Raw genomic sequence first — 19,819 nt, forward strand, 5'->3', positions numbered from 1 at the left:
TATATATATATATGACTACCTCACCCATTAGTGAAAGAGAGGGGGGGAGGTGTAGCAGGCAGGGACAGGCGTTTCGCAAGATATCGGGATGTCACGTGGAGATGCAGAAACCTCTCTCCCCCCTCTGTCCCCGATAACAATCACCCTTGGAATGTAGCCAAACTAGTACCCCCTCTAACATAGAAATACCAGTAACTTTTTCTCCTTATTTGGTCTTAGAGAGAACACTGCACGACCCCCTTCCTTACGTAGTGTACCCCTACCTATATAACCCCCTGAGATGTAACATTAAAGGCCTTTGACCGTCCACCACATTGGTGTCTGCGTGTGTCACTGGCCCAAGTGACCCATGAGGGAGTTGGGTTGCCGTGCTGTATTCTTTGAAACCAGGTCACCCCTTACCGCTACATGTACGGACTGTAAACTCCCCTCCCTCATTTCCCCTGTGCCCTGGGGGTGGTGGTGAGTCTGGAGTGAAGGAATTAATTTAAACATGGGAAAGGAGGAAAGAAATGTGTTGTTTTAATGTTTGTCTTCCTGTTTCTTACCACCTGAATCTATTTAAATTTGCAATAAATTAATTTTCCACAAGTCAAGCCTGTTTTGCCTGTGATAGTGCCTGGTAAGTGTAGCAGGGCATCTCCCCCACCACAAGACCTTATCTGTTGCTTGTTCGCTGGTGAAATAACTCAGGGCATCCTGCCCCTCACATGATCTTCACATGAGCTTTGGTGAAATAATCAAGACAGCTTGTCTTGTAGTGAGTTATTTCGGTGACATGGCACTAAAGCTTTCAGCTGACAATAAACATTTTGCTGTGGAAGCAAGATGTGGAAAGATAAGCTGGAATTTCTGACTGACAGACACTTCACTTTACAAAGTATAAAAGCTGCACAAAACTTTCACAAAGCAGAAATCTTCTGCACGTTCCTTGGAAATGTGTGGGGCTTTCTCCCCAAAGTTGGGACACCTGCTTTTTGGTTACTCTCCCAGGAGTTGAGGGAAGGGAACCTGTGTACACTATTGTCATTTCCGTGATAATTTACATTGACTCCTAATCGATACTATTTCTTTGCTTGCTTTAATATAGGTACCTTAATGTCGTGCACTGTTTTATGTAATCTACTAGTAGTTCTTTTTGTTTTATACTGTGTAATAAGTAACTTTGTTTAAGGCCTTTTGTCTGTTATCTCCTGCTTATTCAATAAATAACTTATTTTATAATAGACCTGATATGCCATTCTTAGAACTTGCAGGCCAGAGCTTTTTTAGTTGCAGGTCACCTAAATTTAGGCTGCTGACAAAAATCTGAGGCTAAGGCAGGGCTTGTCTGAAGCTCCCATTCAATTGGTAACAGTAAGCAATCTTCCTGTCTTTATCTTGACCCATGAACATTCTCATTCTATTTTCTCCCCCTGCCTCACTGAGGAAAGGGAGTAAGCAGATGGGTGGGAGTTTGGCTCATAGTCAAGTATAAACCATCACAAGAAGTTAGCTTAAACTGTGATCAGAAATTCACAAGGGATAAGTACAGTGATAGTTAAGGGGCAGATAGAATCTTCACCACAAAGTCCTTGAACTGCCAACTATGAGAAACTGGTAAGATGTTATACTTACACTATTTCTTTATGCACCAAGGGTGGAAAAGATAAGAACCAAGAGACTACTGACTGATCTGACACAAACAGAGTCAACTTTTTATTCACAAAAATCATCACTACCCATTGACACTGACAGAACATTCAGAAGAACTTCCCTTTTGTAGCTGACCATGGGACCCCCTTCCAAAAGGGTCAATGGTTAACTAACATTTTAGTTAAGAAGAATTTAGAAAACTAATCCACACAGCTCATTTTATCTCTTCCTCAGTTACTGGACTACGTCCCGTTCTGTCCTGGTGGCTCTTCCCTCCCCTATGGACTTATGAACTGAGTTTAGAATCTCCCCTATGACCTTCAAGTGCCAGTAACTTGTTCCTCTTTTAATGAGGAATGTAAAAGTCATCATAACTAAATCAATGACAAAGTATGCATTATTAATTAATGGTCTGCTGTAATGGCTCATAGTAGTATCAGCATACATTTTTAAACAGTGATTCATATCTCACTTGTTTAAACATGTCTACAGTGCTACTTACTGTTCATTTCAAAAATATAAGCAATGAATATCAAATAAAAACAACTCTATACTAGTGTGTCATTTGCGGAGAAGTCATTGAGCAGCACACAAAGTCATCTTGGTTTGGTACAAAATAAAACCTTTACCAAACAATTCTTAAACAATTAAACTAGGCTAAATCAATATAAAACTCAGCTGGGCGCTTAAGTTAAATGCCTCAAAATCACATGACTTAGGATCATGACTTAATATGCCCCATAAAAGCCTTTATGCTAAAAAATATACAACCTATTTAGGTATTTAAATAAGTGTATATCAAAATAACAATAAAGACAAATCTAGCCACCCTCAAGTACAAAAGGCAACCCACCTCTGATAGTCTTCCCATCATACACTCCTTTCTCTGAGCGGTTGAAAAAGAACAAAAGAAATTAAATTTTAACTCTACCTGTCTCTAGACAAATAAATGTTTATCTCTGCCTTGTAAGGAGATAGACAAGACTGAATAATGAAGAGTTGGTGGAAGGAATTAAGAGTAGTTTTACATCAGGTGTTGCATTTGGGAAATAGTTAATACTAATTCAAATGTTAATCATGGAAGATATTTCTGCCAGACAAATCTTTTTGGATTTATGCCTGTTATATATCAGCATTATAGGACTTCATACTCAAAATATAACTAATAGCATTTTAATAAATTTCACCTTTCTCTAGCTTATTTTAGAGTTCACCCACCAGAGATGCAGCCAGATACATCTAGCTGTTCGAAATGAAGGTAAATTTTGTCTAAGCTACTACCTATATCTTTTCACATTTACTCATAGCAACATTTAGCTACTACTATCTCAAATTCTAGTAGAGTGAATAATAAATATGATGAATGTATAGGATAAGCAAGTAAACTTCACACAAATAGTAGCCATACTACAGTACATTGATTATTTTTAAAAAAAGGTAAAAAAACCTTTTCAAAAACTAAAGCTGCAATGAATCCTAGAGTACATATGCCAAATTTCTGGTTTGCTTTCTTGTTTCTGAATTATAAGTTACAGAACTTTATTGACAGAATAATTTCTCTCAGAATAACATTCAAAATGATGTTTAGAACTGTACCAATGGTGCATTCTTTCCCATTGTCCTCCCAAAAGAATTAAAGTCTGATTCTACACACATACACCGTTTGAATACTGCTCCGCATTTTTTTCAAAATGACTGGAACAATACAGATACATTTCTAGAATGGTACTGCCAGTTATTGAGAACTACACTTGAGGAAGTATTAGGAACTTACTTGTGGGAAGTTCTTTTCTTCATCATGCTTGCAGAGACTCCCGCATGACCTACAATATAAATAATGGAATTATTGAACAATAAAATCTGTTTATACACAATGTCAAAAAGGTATCTTATAGAAAAGTTCTCCTTTTCAAGTAAAAAAGCTGAAACACATCATGATGGGATTTATCAATGAGTTTCTACAATGGAAGAAGGCTGAGGAGATAGGCAAGGACTATCTACTCATGAAGTTAAGTGAAGAATTAGGGAGTTACTGATGACAACTGTTACAAAAAGCCGAACTTAACACAAAGGAGACTGAAGGTAGCCTTTGTTATAGATAAATGGCTACAACAATTAAGGGATTAAAATGGCTGTGTATCTGCCCTTGAGTTGATAATATCATCAAATACATATATTCCTGCATTAGTGAGGCCAGAATGGGTGGGTGTATACATGGCTCAGCCAAAATCATTATAAAAAATTAGTATAGAGACAAAACCAAGTATAAAAACTAAGTATAGCATGTATAGTATAAAAATGGTCCAAATAAAAGACAGAACATTGAGTAGAGCAACAGGCTTGAGTCGGTTTCAACTCACATATTTCTTCCCAACAACCGGGGATGCCCAGCATTGTGATGGAGACCAATAATGGCAAACACATTTGTATTGTGATACAACTGTACATTGCAACTGCTATACTCTGCTAAATGTAACTTGCACTGTTATTTAAGTAAATTGCTGTATCATTCTGCTAAATCAAAGTTCCATGTAATGTCAGATAAAGAAATTCATGTATTGGGTTTGCATGGCCCAGTTTTTGCAGCAGGGGGAACTACAGGGGTGGCTTCCATGAGAAGCTGCTAGAAGCTTCCCCCATGTCTGACAGAGCCAATGCCAGCTGACTCCAGGATGGATTTGTTGCTGGCTAAGGCTGAGCCAATCAGAAATGGTAGTAACGCCTCTGTGATTACATATTTAAGAAGTAAAAAAAAAAAAAATAAAATTATTGTGCAGTTGTAATTGCAGCCAGAGAAGAGAGGAGTGAGAATATGTGAGATGAACAGTTCTGCAGACACCCAGGTCAGTGCAGAAGGAGGGGCAGGAGGTGCTCCAGGGGCTGGAGCTGAGATTTCCCTGCAGCCCATAGCGCAGACCATGGTGAAGCAGGCTGTCCTGCTGCAGCCCATGGAGGAGTCCCACGCCAGAGTAGGCAAATGCCTGAAAGAAGGCTGTGAATCTGTACGAAACCTGTGATGGAGCAGGGCCCTGGCAGGGACCTGCAGATGCATGGAGAGAGGAGCCCATGCTGGAGCAGGTTTCCTGGTAGGACTTGTGACCCCATGGGGGACCCATGCTGGAGCAGTCTGTCCCCAGATGACTGCATCCCATGGAAGGGACCCACGATGGAGCAGTTCATGAAGAACTGCAGTCCATGGGAAGGACTACCATTGGAGAAGTTTGTGGAGAATTGTCTCCCATGGGCAGGACCACATGCTGGCACAGGTAAAGGACTCCTCTGCCTGAGCAACAGCAGAAGCAACCTATGATGAACTGACTGTAACCCCCCTTCCCTGTCTCTCTGCACCTCTGGCAGGGAGGAGGTAGAGCTGAGGAAGGAGGGAGGGATGGGGCGAATGTGTTTTTAAGATTTATTTTACTTCTCACTATCCTGCTCTGATTTTGTTTGCAATAAATTCAATTAATATCCCTAAGTTGAGTCTGTTTTGCCGATTATGGTAATCAGTGAGTGATCTCTCCTGATCCTTAACCCATGAGCCTTTCACTATATTTTCTTTCCCATGTCCAGTTACAGAAGAGAGTGACAGAGCAGCTTTGGTGGGTACCTGGCATCCAGCCAAGGTCAACCCACCACACTTCAAAAAACTAACATTGGCATTAAAGCATTAAACCCTATACACATGGAATATCTAAAAGGACACAGTCAGAGAGTGTTGGACACATGCATGTTATCAATTAAAAAACCCCTCATATCTGTAGAAATGTTCAGAATTTAATCTATGGACATTTAAATTCACACCTACAGAGAAATACTTAATTGAGGTTTCTCTACAGATCCAAACAAATTCTTAAACATTATGTGCATGTTCCAAGCATAGCTTTGGCACATGTATTCAGAAAATTAATTTTCATAATAGCAATAGTGTCACACAAGAGTTAAGCACTGAAAGTGCAATTAACCTTAACAGTTTTCATAAATATTTTAATATTTGGATTTTCCTATTGAGAAATAAAAGGACATCTATCACGTGACAGAAGTGGCAGAATTAAAATAAGACTACATACATTTTGTTTCCAACACTCAAGCTTGTACTGAATCCATGGAAATATGCATCTCCAGTTTTAACAACAGCTGGAATTTGAAGTTTTCAAAAATTAAGCCCTCCATGCAAATAGCTACAGTAAAGATGCTATTTGCAATAAAGACCAAGGAAATAGAACTTCCCTTGAACATGTTTATAAGAACTAACAGCTAGAAATTAAAAGATATCTCAAAAAATATGAATACAAGCCCAAAAGATTTTTGAGACTTGACTGCACCAACTGAACAAGCATTTTCACCCTGTCATTAGCCACCCCTTAATTATATGAGGAAACAAGTTTAAAAACATACTTATTAAAAAAAAATCTGTTCTCACAGATTTCATGTTTTCCATTACTGATCGATGAGAAAAAGTAAGATTTAACTAAATCAGTTCAAGTAGTGAAAACACTATAAAAAGCATACCCACATATTTAGCAGGATGGTTCAACACAAAACTTGTTTTCTGTCCTCTGCTCAGAGACTTTGAATCTTACTATACAGTGCAACACATTTAGCCTTCCAAAACAAAAGTAGCCTTAAAGATACACAGAAGGAAGATCTATTACAGAAGCTGCAAAAAATGCAAAGGAGAAGCTAAGCACTACTCAGAATGAATGTTTGCCCTGTTCAGTAACTGTTCACCTTAGGCACGTCTTATTTTTTATAAAACTCAAGTTCTACAGTCAGATGTTGTTTTTTCTCTCAAATTCACTTACATGCAAAATTTCTTGACTATTCATACATGGTCTCCATGAATGAAATGACATGTACCAAACTAACAAATATTTACAACACTGAACTGAGAGTTTGACAGTAGACTACCCCCTTTTGCTGTCAAATAAAAATGAGCTTGATGGGTGTCTTGGTTTAGAGCAAAATTTTGGGAGAGAGAGAGAGAGTCCCCAGAGGGGCTCTAGTAGGAAGATAAATTCAATCGGCCCCTCCCCCCCACAACCAGTCTGGGAGAAAATACCTCCTTGAAGAAAAGTGGAAAAAAGCTGTTTATTAAACAATAGAACCTAACAATATTAAAACAATAAAACCCCTTGCCGCTCTAAAAGAGATGACCAACTGAGAAAACCCCCCGGGTTGCAGCCCAGCTCACTCAGTCTCTTATCAGTCCTTCTGGTGCTGGAATTGTCGCAGGCCAGGCCCGGCCCGGCCCGGTGGCCACAGGTGCAGCTGCTGGTGCTCCCCTGGGTGTTCAGTCCAGAGCAGGTTCCAAGAGGTCCAAAGAAAAGGAAAAGAAAAACGGGAGTACGTCCAATGTCTGAGGGAAAAAAAAACTGTGCGATTCTTCTCTCCCCCCTTTCACTCTCTGCAACAAGTCTTAAAGGTGCAAAACTTATTATTATTCAGCATAAACCAATGAGACGATTTGGGGATAAAAGCATCATATAGTCAACCCAGGACAATGGGTCCTGACAGATTTCAAGAACTTGTTTGTTCGTATACCTAGCTCTAGAGAAAAAACCAACTGAGCAAACAGTACTGCTCAGTTTCTTGTGTTGGTAGCTTAAGGTAGTACCCAGTTTAATAAAAAGTTACAACACTTAGATGAAGAATGTGAATATAGCCTACTTACAAGAAGAGATGGTAACAAGGTACATGAAGAACTTGAGCACAAGAAAGACATGGATCTGTTAGAGTGAGCCCAGAGGAAGGCCACAAAAACAATGTCCAAATGCCTCTTAAACATTGACAGGCTTGGGGCCTCGACTGACTCTCTAGGAAGCCTGTTCCAGAGTTTGACCACCCTCTCGGTAAAGAAATGCTTCCTAAGGTCAAGTCTAAACCTCCCCTGATGCAGCTTTGAACCATTCCCACATGTACTGTCACTGGATACCAGGGAGAAGAGCTCAGCACTTCCCTTTCCAGTTCCCCTACTCAGGAAGCTGTAGAGAGCAATGAGATCACAGTTTAGCCTTTTTTCTTCCAAGCTAGATAAGACCAAAGTCCTTTGCTATTCCTCAAAGGACATTCCTTGCAGTCCTGTCAACAGCATTGTTGCCCTCTTCTTGGGGCAATTAAAGAACCTTCACATCTTTTTTTAATTGGGGGGATGTCCTGCTTTAGGGCAAATTTGGTAGAAAACCTCCAAAAAGGGCTCCCCCAGAAAGCCAACCCACTCTTCCCCTCCCCCCAACCGGTTCGGGAAGAATTTACTCAGAGAGAAGTGGAAAAACCTGTTTATTTATCAGGCAAAGCACTCCCCAACACAAAAAAAATGAACAATACCAGATGACAAAACTCATTCTTTGCTCTAAAGAGACGACAAATTCAGAAAGTCTCTCCTGTGGGTGGTCACTCTGTTATCAGTCCCTCCGGCACTGGGAAAGGCTGCTGCCCAGAGTAGGCCCTGGTAGGCTACAAAGTGCAAGCTCTCGGTGTTTCCCCGGGTCCCAGTCCAGAGCAGGTTCAAATGGTTCCAAAAAAAAAAAGGAAAGAAAAACAGTCCAGGAAACTTCTTTGCCTCAGCTAGCTAAACTAACTAAAAAACGATGGAGTGCGGTGTTCTGCCCCGTCCATGCCCAGACACCACAGTGGAGGAATTAGAGCAGGCTGATAACAAAACTCCGTGCTTCTTCTTCTTCCCACCTTCACTCTCAGAGCCAGTCTTGAAGGCACAGAATATAATATCCAGCATAAACAGAACACCCGGTTGGGGATACAAGCATCATAACATCACCCTAGGGCAGGGGCCAAGAAGTGCACACAATACTCAAGGTGAGGCTGCACCAATGCTAAATACAGAGGGATAAGCCCCTGATTCCAGGCTGGAGCAGCCTGTCCTTGGAGGACTGCACCCCAAGCAAGAGTGACCCATGCCGCAGCAGTTTTGGAAGGACTGTCTGCCCATAGGGGGAATTCACATTGCAGCAGTTTTGGGAGGACTACTGCTCGAGAGATTGAAACCACGTTGGAGAAGCTCATGGAGAACTGCCCCCCGTGGGAGGGACCCCACAGCGTAGCAGGGGAGCAACTTCTGTCCATGAGCAGTGGAAGATCTCGGGTGACCAAAAACCCTATGCCCTGTCTCCCTGCACTGTTGGTGGGAAGGAGGGAGGGGTTGGGTGAAAAAGGTGTTTTTAAGGGCTTATTTTACTTCTCATTATCCTCCTCTGACAATGTTAGTTATAAATTCATTTTGTACTTCTAAGTTGAACCTGTTTTGCCCTTGGAGTGTTTTCTCCTGGTCCTCATCTCAACTCATGAAGCCCTCATTAATTTTTTTTCCTTTCCTCTGCCCAGCTGTAGCAGGGGAGGGCACATGAGTGGCTATTGTGAGTGCCTGGTGTTTGGCCAGTGTCAAACCATGACAAGTGGTAAAGCTCATTAGAACAAATTCACAATAGAAATGCCTTTCTGTTTTTGTTTTTCCTGCAGGAATAGGAATACTATACTTCTGATGTTTTAGGATTTCTTTCATTCTGTATATTTTACTTTTTCCCCCAGGTATTAAAGGGAGAAATAAACTCTCACAGCATAAGGTAGACATAAACCTTATCTTACACTAAGGCAACAAATCAACTGTGCAGAAGACTTTTAAAATTCCAAATAGCTTGTACTGTTTCTTTACAAAAATATTTATTTGTAAATACATGATGTTGCAATTATTACTATGTCTTAATGACTTAAAATATTTGAGAGCAAATAAAAATATTTTAATACATTAATGTTTAACATATATATTAAAATCATAGAATGATTTGGGTTGGAAGGGACCTTTAAGATCATCTAGTTCCAACTCCACCCATGCTGTGGGAAGGAATGCCATTCACTAGACCAGGCTGCTCAAAGCCCTGTCCATCCTGGCCTTGGACACTGTCAGGGATGGGGCATTCACAACTTGTGATGGAGGACTTACCAGTGAGGACTGAAGCAAATAAATCATTGAGTACTTCAGCCTCCTCCTTATCCCTGTAACCAAGTCTCCTATTTCCATTCAGAGAGGGTTCATATTTTTGCTCATTTTCCTTTTATCACGAACTGTACATATAAAAGATTTTGGGTTTTCCCTTGACAATCAGACTTAATTCTATCTGGGCTTTAGTTTTCCAAATCTGATCCCTGACTGCTCAGACAATTTCTCTGTGCCTCTGATCACCTTCGTGGCCCTCCTCTGGACTCGCTCTAGTTGATCCATGTCCTTTTTATGTTCAGGGTCCAAGATCTGAAAGTAGTACTCCAGGTAGGGTCTCACCAGAATGGAGTAGAGGGGGATAATCACCTCCCTCAACTTACTGGCTACGCTTCTTTTGATGCAGCCTAGGATACAATTGGCTTTCTGGGCTGGAAGAACACATTTATGTCTCATGTCAAGCTCCTTATCCATTAACATCTCCATGTCCTTCTCCTCAGGGCTGCTCTCAATCCATTTTCCATCAAGCAAGTATTTGTGCTTGGGATTGCCCCAACCCAGGTGCAGGACCTTGCATGTGGCTTTGTTGAACTTCATGAGGTTTGCAGAGATCCACCTCTCAAACCTGTCAAGATCCCTCTGGATGGCATCCCTTCACTCCAGCATGTTGACCACAGCACACAGCTTGATGTTGTTGGCAAACTTGCTGAGGGTGGACTCAATCCCACTGTCCATGTCACTGAAAAAGATGGTAAAAAACAGTGCCGGTCCCAATACTGACCCCTGAAGAACACCACTTGTCATTAATCTCCACTTGGACATCAAGCTGTTGACCACAAGTCTGAGAGTGACCATCCAGCCAATTCCTTATCTACTGACTGCTCCACCCATCAAATCCATGTCTCTCCAGTTTAGAGACCAGGATGTCAAATGCTTTGCACAAGTCCAGGTAGGTGATGTCAGCTGCTCTTCCCTCATCCACCACCTCTTTAATCCTGTCATCAAAGGCCACCAAATGCATCAGGCATGATTAGCTGATGATGTTGATAGTCACCTTTAACAGAGAACGCCAAACATAGCAAGCAAAGCAGAAACTTTGTTTACACAAATCATCCTGAAATGTCTAGTATCACCTAAATGGCTTCTGACAGAAGCATAATTGGCATTAGTCACTCACTGTCAAGTGTCCAATTCAAAGGAAGACATTTAAAAACTTGCCAACAATTTCAAGGGCAATTGTGGTGGTTTGACCTTGGTTGAATGTCAGGTGCCCACCAAAGCCACTTTCTCACTTCCCTCTTCAGTTGGACAGAGGGGAGAAAATACAATGAAAGGTTTGTAAATTGAGATAAGGACAGGGAGAGATCATTCACCGATTGCCATCACAGGCAAAAAAGACTCAACTTGGGGATATTAATTGCATTTATTACCAATCAAATCAGAGAAAGATAATAAGTAAAACCAAATATTAAAAACATTTTCCCCCCACTCCTCCCTCCTTCCCAGGCTTAACTTTATTCCTGATTCTCTACCTCCTTCCTTCCACTTCCCCTTCTTCACTGTGGGGTCCCTCCCACAGGAGCCAGTCCTCCACAAACTTCTCCAACATGAGTCCCTCCCACAGGTTGCAGTTCTTCATGAACTGCTCCAGCATGGGTCCCTTCCATGGGGTGCAGTCCTTCAGGAACAGGCTGCTCCAGCACGGGCTTCCCCCAGGTTCACAGGCTTCTTTCAGGCAGTGGGTGTCCTCCATGGGCTGCAGGTGGATCTCTGCACCCCCAGGGGCCTCCATGGGCTGCAGGGGGACAGTCTGACATCACTATGGTCTTCACCATAGGATGCAGAGGAATCTCAGCTCTGGCACCTGGAGCACGTCCTCCCCCTCCTTCTGCGCTGACCTTGGTGTCTGCGGAGTTGTTCCTCTCCCATATTCTCCTCTCTTCTCTGGCCACAATTACTTCTGCGCAATAACTTTTTTCCTTTCTTAAATGTATTACTCCAGATGCATTGCTACCATTGCTGATCAGCTCAACATTGGCCAGTAGTGGGTCTGTCTTGGAGCCACCTGGCATTGGCTCTGCCAGACATAAGGTGAAGCTTCCAGCAGCATTTCACAGAAGCCACTCCTGTAGCTCCCTGCTACCAAAACCTTGCCATGCAAACCCAATACAGCAATACATTCAGATAAATATTTCAAGTGAAAAATTAGTGTGTCAAGTATTTTGGGGTCAAGCTTGGTTTGGTCTCAAGAATAATGTGACTTCAAAGATGTTAACAGTAATTAGAAAACAATAATGGATAGTTATCAGATTCTATATACCATGAATTATCCTTTACCTTGTCCTGACTATGGAATGACAAGTGCTACTGTTTCAACTTGCACATTCCATGAAATTCCGTGTTTTAGACATCATTCAAAATAAACAGTGTTGATATAATTTGCCATGAATATAAAACCAGAAGTTAATACTGAAGATCAGAAAGGAAAAAACCCAAAAAACAAACACACAACGTGATTAGTTTTATGCTTCTTTATAATAAGCAGCAAACAGTCAAACTTGGATAGATCTGAGGAAGAAGAAAATATATATGGCTCAATCTATTATGACTAAAAACCTAAATATTTTCAATAATAAAAAGTCAAGAACAAAAGACTTAAGCATTTAATTGCCAGTTAGCCTTTGCTTTTTGAGCCTGGATTAATTCTACCTAATGTATCCTTAAAATACTGTTAAATTCAATAGCAAAACTAGGAGCCATGTTTCTGAATGCTTCTACCTTACAGAGAAAGAAAAAGGGTAAGACAACACAGAAATAAAATAAACATTCTTTGAGGGTGTGGACTGTAGAGAAAGTACACACATTTCAACTGGAGCAGGTAGGAGGAAAGAAAAGGAAGAGGGATGGGAGAAAGCTACTAGTAATGTTTTTAATTGTCATCATATCAAATGGTACTCTCCATTCAGTCTATCAAAATTAGATGGACTCTTCAAAACAAACCACAGCTGCTTATTTCTCAGAATATCCCGTCTTTATGGCAGGCAGCAAAAGCTGGACATTTAAAAATTATATTTCAGTATCTGCTGTGGAAACACCATGCAATCACATGAGCATTAATCTTGATTTGATGTCTTTCAGAATTACTTTGAATGACCTAAAAATTTCGGAGATATGTTTATTTACACCTAATATTGCCTGCCCAAAGTCAACTCTAAGAGTTTGGGAAACCAGACCAGGAGAAGAGTGGTCAAATGAATTCCTGACTCTCCCAAAAGATTTCATTGCATCTTAAAGTAGTAGAATCTGGGAGTGGAATCTCTTAATAATTCCCAAGGACAGTACTGGTAACAGCTAGGAAGGACTGTAAAGGATGATGCATTACATTTGTACAGCATAAAACAAGTGATCACTAGGCTCAAAAAGTTGAAATATAAATGTAAACACAAGGTGTCATGGTTTAAGAATGGTATTCCCCAATTTAGTGTTCCCACCGAAAACATCCCAGACCATGTGCCACTGGCTCACTTTCCTCCCCACTCCCCACATGGTGGGATGGAGAAGAGAATGGGAGGCACAAAATGGTAAAGATTACGGCTTGAGATAAGAACAATTTACTATAAACTGCAATGAAATAAGAAAAATGAACAGCAAAGACAATACCAATAACCAGGACACCAGAGTAATCACAATTTACCTCACAGACAATTCAACTGGATTATGTTAATAAAAAAAAATCAGGATTCACCTATATTGAGGAGAAACATGCTCTAATTAGAAGCACAAACACAAGGCCAAGCACTAAGGAGCTGACTGATCTACTGAAACTATATTCTGGGAGTCTGCTCTATATTTTAACAAAATTACTGAGACTGTAGACACATGCTCTACTGTTGTGAAAAAATAAGAAACAAGTTTGGCTTTCCTTTGTTTTTCCATTTTGGATGTTATCCTTTATTTCTCAAGATGGAAATATTAATTCTGTTTCCCAGTAGAGGTAAACTTCAAAAACCTGGATACTTCAGTCAAATATATTTTTCTCCTCTTTTAAACCTACTTTACAGCAAATAAAGGCCTTTTGTTTTGGTAAGATCTGATTACTGAGAGATGCTTCTGACCAAGTAGGAAATGAGACCATATGCAATACGGATTTCATTTTACAATAAATGTGAGGTAGAGAGATAGAAAGAAATAGAAAAGAGAAAAGGGTGGAGAGAGAGAGAGAGAGAGAGAGAGAGAAATCAAGCAGAAGACAGTCACCACCCACGAATACAGCGGCATCCCATTGGTCCTTCTTCACTCTGGGCTTCTCAGTGGTGGGGGTCCCAGAATCGTTCTTCTGAGGGTACCACCTTTATACAGTCCAAGTTCCAAGTATCACAGAGTGGTCACAGATGCTGTTCCCATAACTTGGGGTGATATGTGTATGAGCAGTTGCTCTCTTTTCCACAGTGGGAATTATTGTCTGGATGGATTAACCAGGATGTGCTAATCAGATCTTGCCTCACCAGGCCTGGAATCAGTGCCTTCCTGTTGCAAATTCCTCCCTTTTGTGCTTAAGTCAAGTTCCCACTGTGGTGGCTTATCTTATGGCAAGTTCCTTCTGTGACCTTGTGTCGTGGTTTAGGAATGGTGCTCCCCAATTCAGTGTCCCCACCAACTCTCCAAACCACACATTGTTCTCTCTTGCTCCCCTGTTTTCACCTCCTCCTCCCCACTGTGGATGGCTGGAGAGGAGAGCTAGAGGCACAAAAGGCACAGATCACGGGTTGAGATAAGAACAATTTACTGGAAACAGCAATAAGATAAGAAAATTAACAGTAACAGCAACAATATTAATAACAGAATGTACAAGAAAAGAAATTATTCACATGGAAAAACTTCACGATAACAAACAATACCAGAAGGCTCCCTCTGCCATATTTTCTCTTCTGGAAGGAGCCCCTTCTCCCCATTAAAGAGCCCTTTCCCCTGCTCCCAGCAATGACATGAGGTGATATAGAATAACCTCCATACTCCAGTCATGCCCTCTCCTGGCTACTGAAAAAAATTAACTCTGTCCTGACTGGAACCAGGACACCTTGACAGTGTTTGAGACAGGCAACTGTGCTCCTTGCACCTTTGTAGGCAGACAGGCAGGACAGAGGAAAACTAGCTTTTTCAAAGAAGTCACCACTTCTAAGTCATAACAACTGATTTGAATTTCTAATTCCAGCTTCTTGTCACTTAACCTAGTTGTGCATTTGATAGCTTTTTTCTCCCAGTTATTTTTTTTAATTATTTTAATAAAATACAATAAACTCACTATAATTTTAATTTATATCATATTGCAAGGTCTTTCAGCAAGAAAAGAGCAAGAGAGTCCCTGCCTCCCGCTGCCTCACAGGAATCAGCATTTCAGCAGCATTGGAGCCACTCTACATGAGTTTCAAGCTACTGAGTGGGGGTTGAGTCTGCAACTGTCAGGAAGTTTCTTCCAGTGTTTTGGCAGCATTGGAGCCTTTTGGACAAAAATAGGTTTTTCCAGGTTTTCTTTTTCCCTGCTCCTTTTGTTGTTTGGGGATGGGGGGGAGTTCTGGAACTGCAGAAGCTTGGTTGCTGTTTTGTTTTCCTTTGTTCTCTCTCGTGGCTGCGCGGTCTGGAGAAGAGGGCTTCTCTGCCATCTTGTCTTTGTCCTCTGGGCCACTAGGCTGTCGAAGGTGGTAGCCATATTGTTTTCTTTTTTCTTGGGGAGAGGGCCATGTAACTCAGCACCTTTGTATCTAGTGGTTATTGCTGTTTTCTTGTTTATTGCTGTTTTTTTTTTAGTAAACTATTTTTTCACTTATCTCTTCATATTTGTCTCTTCTTATTGTTGAAAGGGGAGTGGTTAAAACTAAGGGGAGATAACATTTCAAAGTCTGCACCCCATAAAATTGTCTTAAACTAAGGTTGGTTTTGAAGTCTCCTAATAATGACTACCTGGTACACTTTCCTAATCTACACCTAAAATTAGGAAACATCCAGCAAATAATTCCATCACCACCTATGTTTGTCTTTCTCTTGCAACATGAGAAAGAGAGAAGTCCTTGACACTGTATAAGCACCGTTCAGCAGTAACATCAGTGTTATCAACACTTTTCAGCACAAATCCAAAACATAGCACCAGGCCAGTTACTGCAAAGACATTTGACTCAATCCTAGCCAAAACCAGTACAACTTCATAAATGTAATTCTGTACAGCTTAAATTTATGTATATCCTTTCAATCCCACAATTCCAATAATTCTTATCTTAAAAAAAACCCCAACAACCATCAACCGTCCCAATCAAAATCAAACAGTAACAGTTTCATAAAACCATGAGTACATAAGAAAAATCTGTAAGGACACTTTTTTACCCACTAAAAAACAATACTCAAATTCAGTAACACCTCACCTGCATCAGCTCTGGACCGCTGACCTGGTGATTTTCCAAATGGGGTCTTCATTCATCTGTGTTTAAGTGAGCAGCAGAGCTGCTAGACTAGGGTCAAAATCCAGTTCTTCACAACTTCCCAGATATCTTCTTATTCTCGTAATACAACAGCTACTTATTAATATACCGTCCAATCATCAATTCGTTCTTCCTCAAATATAGGAGAAGCGCTTTCAGTTATATCACTCTGAAAAACAAATCAGAAAAGATAGTCTGATTTGATATTTGGTTAAAATAAACAATGAAGTGAAAGAGAATATTTTTTCTTTCAGGTTCAATGAGAAGTCTCTTCATATTCTGTTATACTGGATGCATTCCATATTGTGAACTAATTTTCAGAACTCCCATACTACATTTGAAAATTATAATGAAAACACCAGTAGAGAGAGCATGAAAGCATAGGATTCTCACCCTCCCCAAGTTACAAAGCAGTTATTCCTGTTTGAAAAAATTTATTGTATTTCAGGGACAAAACCCCATATTTCCTCTGAAAGTTTCTATAATAGTTTTCAGCTTAGTCTGTATCACCTTTATGCTTACACAGATGGTTACTGTGAGAGATGCAAGGCATGGAAGTTAAACATTCTTGTCTGCATTACAGCACCCATCTGTCAATAGACTTGAACAAAAAAAAAAGCCAAGTGGGATTTTTCCACCTTCTGTGGAAAAAACCCCACAAACAATGCGTGGCATGGTGCAGCAGTTTGCATGGCAGACCATGAGGAAGGGTGTGTAGGGAGAGCACTGAAGTTCTCCAGCTGGAGTAGTTAGCTGAGTTGATGGCCATCGCCCTCGCCAAGGGAGCACAGATATGGTTTCGACTTAGACAGAATCTGTTTCCTCTGTGCACACCAGAAAGGATGCGGCAACCCAAATGGAGCGTTCACAAAAAACACACAGCCATCCAGGTCTTAGGCTGCAAGGAGTGCCAGAGTTGGGCACTGCTCCTAGACGGTATCCTAGGGTGATGTTATGATGCTTGTATCCCCAAACGGGTGTTCTGTTTATGCTGGATATTATATTCTGTGCTTCAAGACTGGCTCTGAGAGTGAAGGCGGGGAGAAGAAGAAGCACAGAGTTTTGTTATCAGCCTGCTCTCACTCCTCCACTGTGGTGTCTGGGTATGGACGGGGCAGAACACCGCACTCCATCGTTTTTTAGTTGGTTTAGCTAGCTGAGGCAGAGAAGTTTCCTGGACTGTTTTTCTTTCTTTTTTTTTTTTTTTTTTGGAACCATTTGAACCTGCTCTGGACTGGGACCCGGGGAAACACCGAGAGCTTGCACTTTGTAGCCTACCAGGGCCTACTCTGGGCAGCAGCCTTTCCCAGTGCCGGAGGGACTGATAACAGAGTGACCACCCACAGGAGAGACTTTCTGAATTTGTCGTCTCTTTAGAGCAAAGAATGAGTTTTGTCATCTGGTATTGTTCATTTTTTTTGTGTTGGGGAGTGCTTTGCCTGATAAATAAACAGGTTTTTCCACTTCTCTCTGAGTAAATTCTTCCCGAACCGGTTGGGGGGAGGGGAAGAGTGGGTTGGCTTTCTGGGGGAGCCCCTTTTGGAGGTTTTCTACCAAATTTGCCCTAAAGCAGAACACAGGGCAACAGAGAAAACAGTTGTGTGAGGTGCAATCAGGTCAACAATCTGCTCAGCCCAGTGGCAGAGCTGAGAGAAGTAGAAAGGCTAAAAAGTATCAGGGACTCTGAGGAGATTGACCAGTGGAGTGGGACTCTACCATGCCTTAGACAAATGACCCACCATCTACTTCACAAGAAGCAATAGATATCCTACCCTCTCCCCACCAGGAAGAAGGAGGGGACTGTAGAGATGGAGGGGTGTAGAAATGGGTTTCTACTCAGGATGGCAGACAAATCCCCTCCTGAGCTACTTCACCTTCCCAGATGCCCTTTATACAATAGTTATGAACCCTGGAATCTGAGGACCAGGGAAATGACAATGTGGATGAAAGTCCATCCAGGCTGGAGGGGTTGCCTAGGGCAGGGCAGCCTACCCACTGCATCATGACCTCCTCAGTTAAAAAAAAAAAAAGAAGGGTTGTAGTAGTAAAGTAGTAGTCATTGGTGACTCTTTTGAAAGGAACAAAGGGCCCAATATGCTGACTGGACCCAACCCATAGGGAAGTATGCTGCCTTCCTGGGGCCTGGGTAAGGGACATCACCAAGTAAGTTCCCAGCCTGGTACATCCCACTATTACCTGTTACTGCTTTTTCAGGTGGGCAGTGACAAAGTACCAGCAAGAAGGCTGCAGACAACCAAGAGGGACCTCAGGGACAACTGGTCGAAGGATCTGGAGCACAAGTTGTGTTCTCTTCTGTCCTGCCAGTTCCCTGCAGGGAATGATGGGGCAATAAACAGGAAAATCATGCAGATGAACACCTGGCTTTGAGACTGGTGTTACCATTAGAATTTTGGGGGTTTTGATCATGGGTCAGTTTACGTGACACCAAGCCTGCTGGCAACAGACGGGGTGCATCCATTGTCGCAGACATCCCTTTCACTAAAAATCTTTTCTTTAGGATTTTTCCCTTCTGAGAAGCTGAGGCCTCAGAGACAAAAGGTAAACAATTGTTATCTGCTGCTGTGGAATGCAACAGGTCCGTCTGGATTGGCCCATCTTGGATGTTTATAATTAATGGCCAATCCAGGACCGAGCTATCTCGGACAGAGTCTGAGAGAGCTGCCTTTGTTATCATTCTTGCTTTTCTATTCTTAGTGTAGCTACCTTCAGGAAATCTTTCCTTCCTTTTCGTTTTAGTATAGTTATAATATATGTATATATCATAAAATAATAAATCAAACCTTCTGAACATGGAGTCAACATTCTCGTCTCTCACCTCACCTGAAAACCCCAGTGACCACCGTCACAATCCATCTCAAAGGGGGAAAAAAAATATTTTAGCTCAGGAGTTAGCAGAGCTCATTGAGACAGCTTTAAACTACATTTGAAGGGGGATGTGGACAAAACCAGGCACAACAGAGATAAGCCTGGGGGTACCATGCAAATGTTTGAGGGACAGTGTGCTACCAAGGTCCTTCAGTCTGCCATATCAGTGGAGGTAGGGGATGGAGATCCATGCAAAAGTAAGGATGCAAGGGTTAATGATGTGTTAAAAATCCCAGAAGTACCTGAGAATGGTCACATGAATAAGAGCTTCTCCCCGCAAAAAGGCAGTAGGGTTATTAGCCCAACTAAAGAGCATTTACACCAATGCACACAGCATGGGCAACAAACAGGGGGAACTGGAAACTATTGCACATCAGGAAAACTATGACAGTTGCCATCACAGAAATATGGTGGGATGATTTGCACGACTGGACTGATGCAAAGGATGGCTATAAACTCTTCAGAAGGGATAGGCAAGGAAGGAGAGGCAGTGGGCTAGCCCTGTATGTTAGGGAGGGTTTTGATTCTTTGGAGCTTGATAATATGTTATGACCTTGTTCTTGTTAATAGATCCCTTGGGGCGGATTAGAGGGACACTGAATGACTGGTGTATATATATGAGTTTTCCACCTGAGCCTTATCGAGAGGGAGGACATTGACATGATAAAAAGCATTATCCCACCTGTTGAAGATTGCATGCAAGATGCTTTCCATTACCATCTGTATGGCTGATTACCTTGTCAAGTGAGCAGTTTGCCTTATCTCTCTCTTTGAGTGACCACATTCACACCTACCTCGGGAGGGGACCTCTGCTGATAACAGACTACTGAATATCAGTGCATGACTGATAAGAACGATAACATCCCATTGTGAGATGCTC

At 41.6% G+C, this 19,819-nt stretch overlaps 1 protein-coding gene across 2 annotated transcripts in view; it reads right to left on the reverse strand.

Moving 5' to 3' along the window:
- Positions 1-19,819, reverse strand: part of LOC102042766 (spindlin-Z-like) — a 53,624-nt gene that overhangs the window by 26,750 nt on the left and 7,055 nt on the right. The window contains exons 2-4 of one of the 2 annotated variants that reach the window (XM_031065438.1): positions 18,250-18,382; positions 15,997-16,222; positions 3,410-3,458 (exon numbers count right to left, since the gene is read on the reverse strand). In XM_031065438.1, coding sequence (XP_030921298.1) covers positions 3,410-3,458; positions 15,997-16,048 — 101 coding nt within the window. In that variant the 5' untranslated portion in view covers positions 16,049-16,222; positions 18,250-18,382. Of the gene's footprint in view, positions 1-3,409; positions 3,459-15,996; positions 16,223-18,249; positions 18,485-19,819 lie in introns of those variants that run through there. The other variant, XM_005431149.2, reaches the window with a different exon arrangement.

This window comes from Geospiza fortis, unplaced genomic scaffold (assembly GCF_000277835.1).
Source record: "Geospiza fortis unplaced genomic scaffold, GeoFor_1.0 scaffold680, whole genome shotgun sequence".
In the NCBI taxonomy this organism is placed as follows: Eukaryota; Metazoa; Chordata; class Aves; order Passeriformes; family Thraupidae; genus Geospiza; species Geospiza fortis.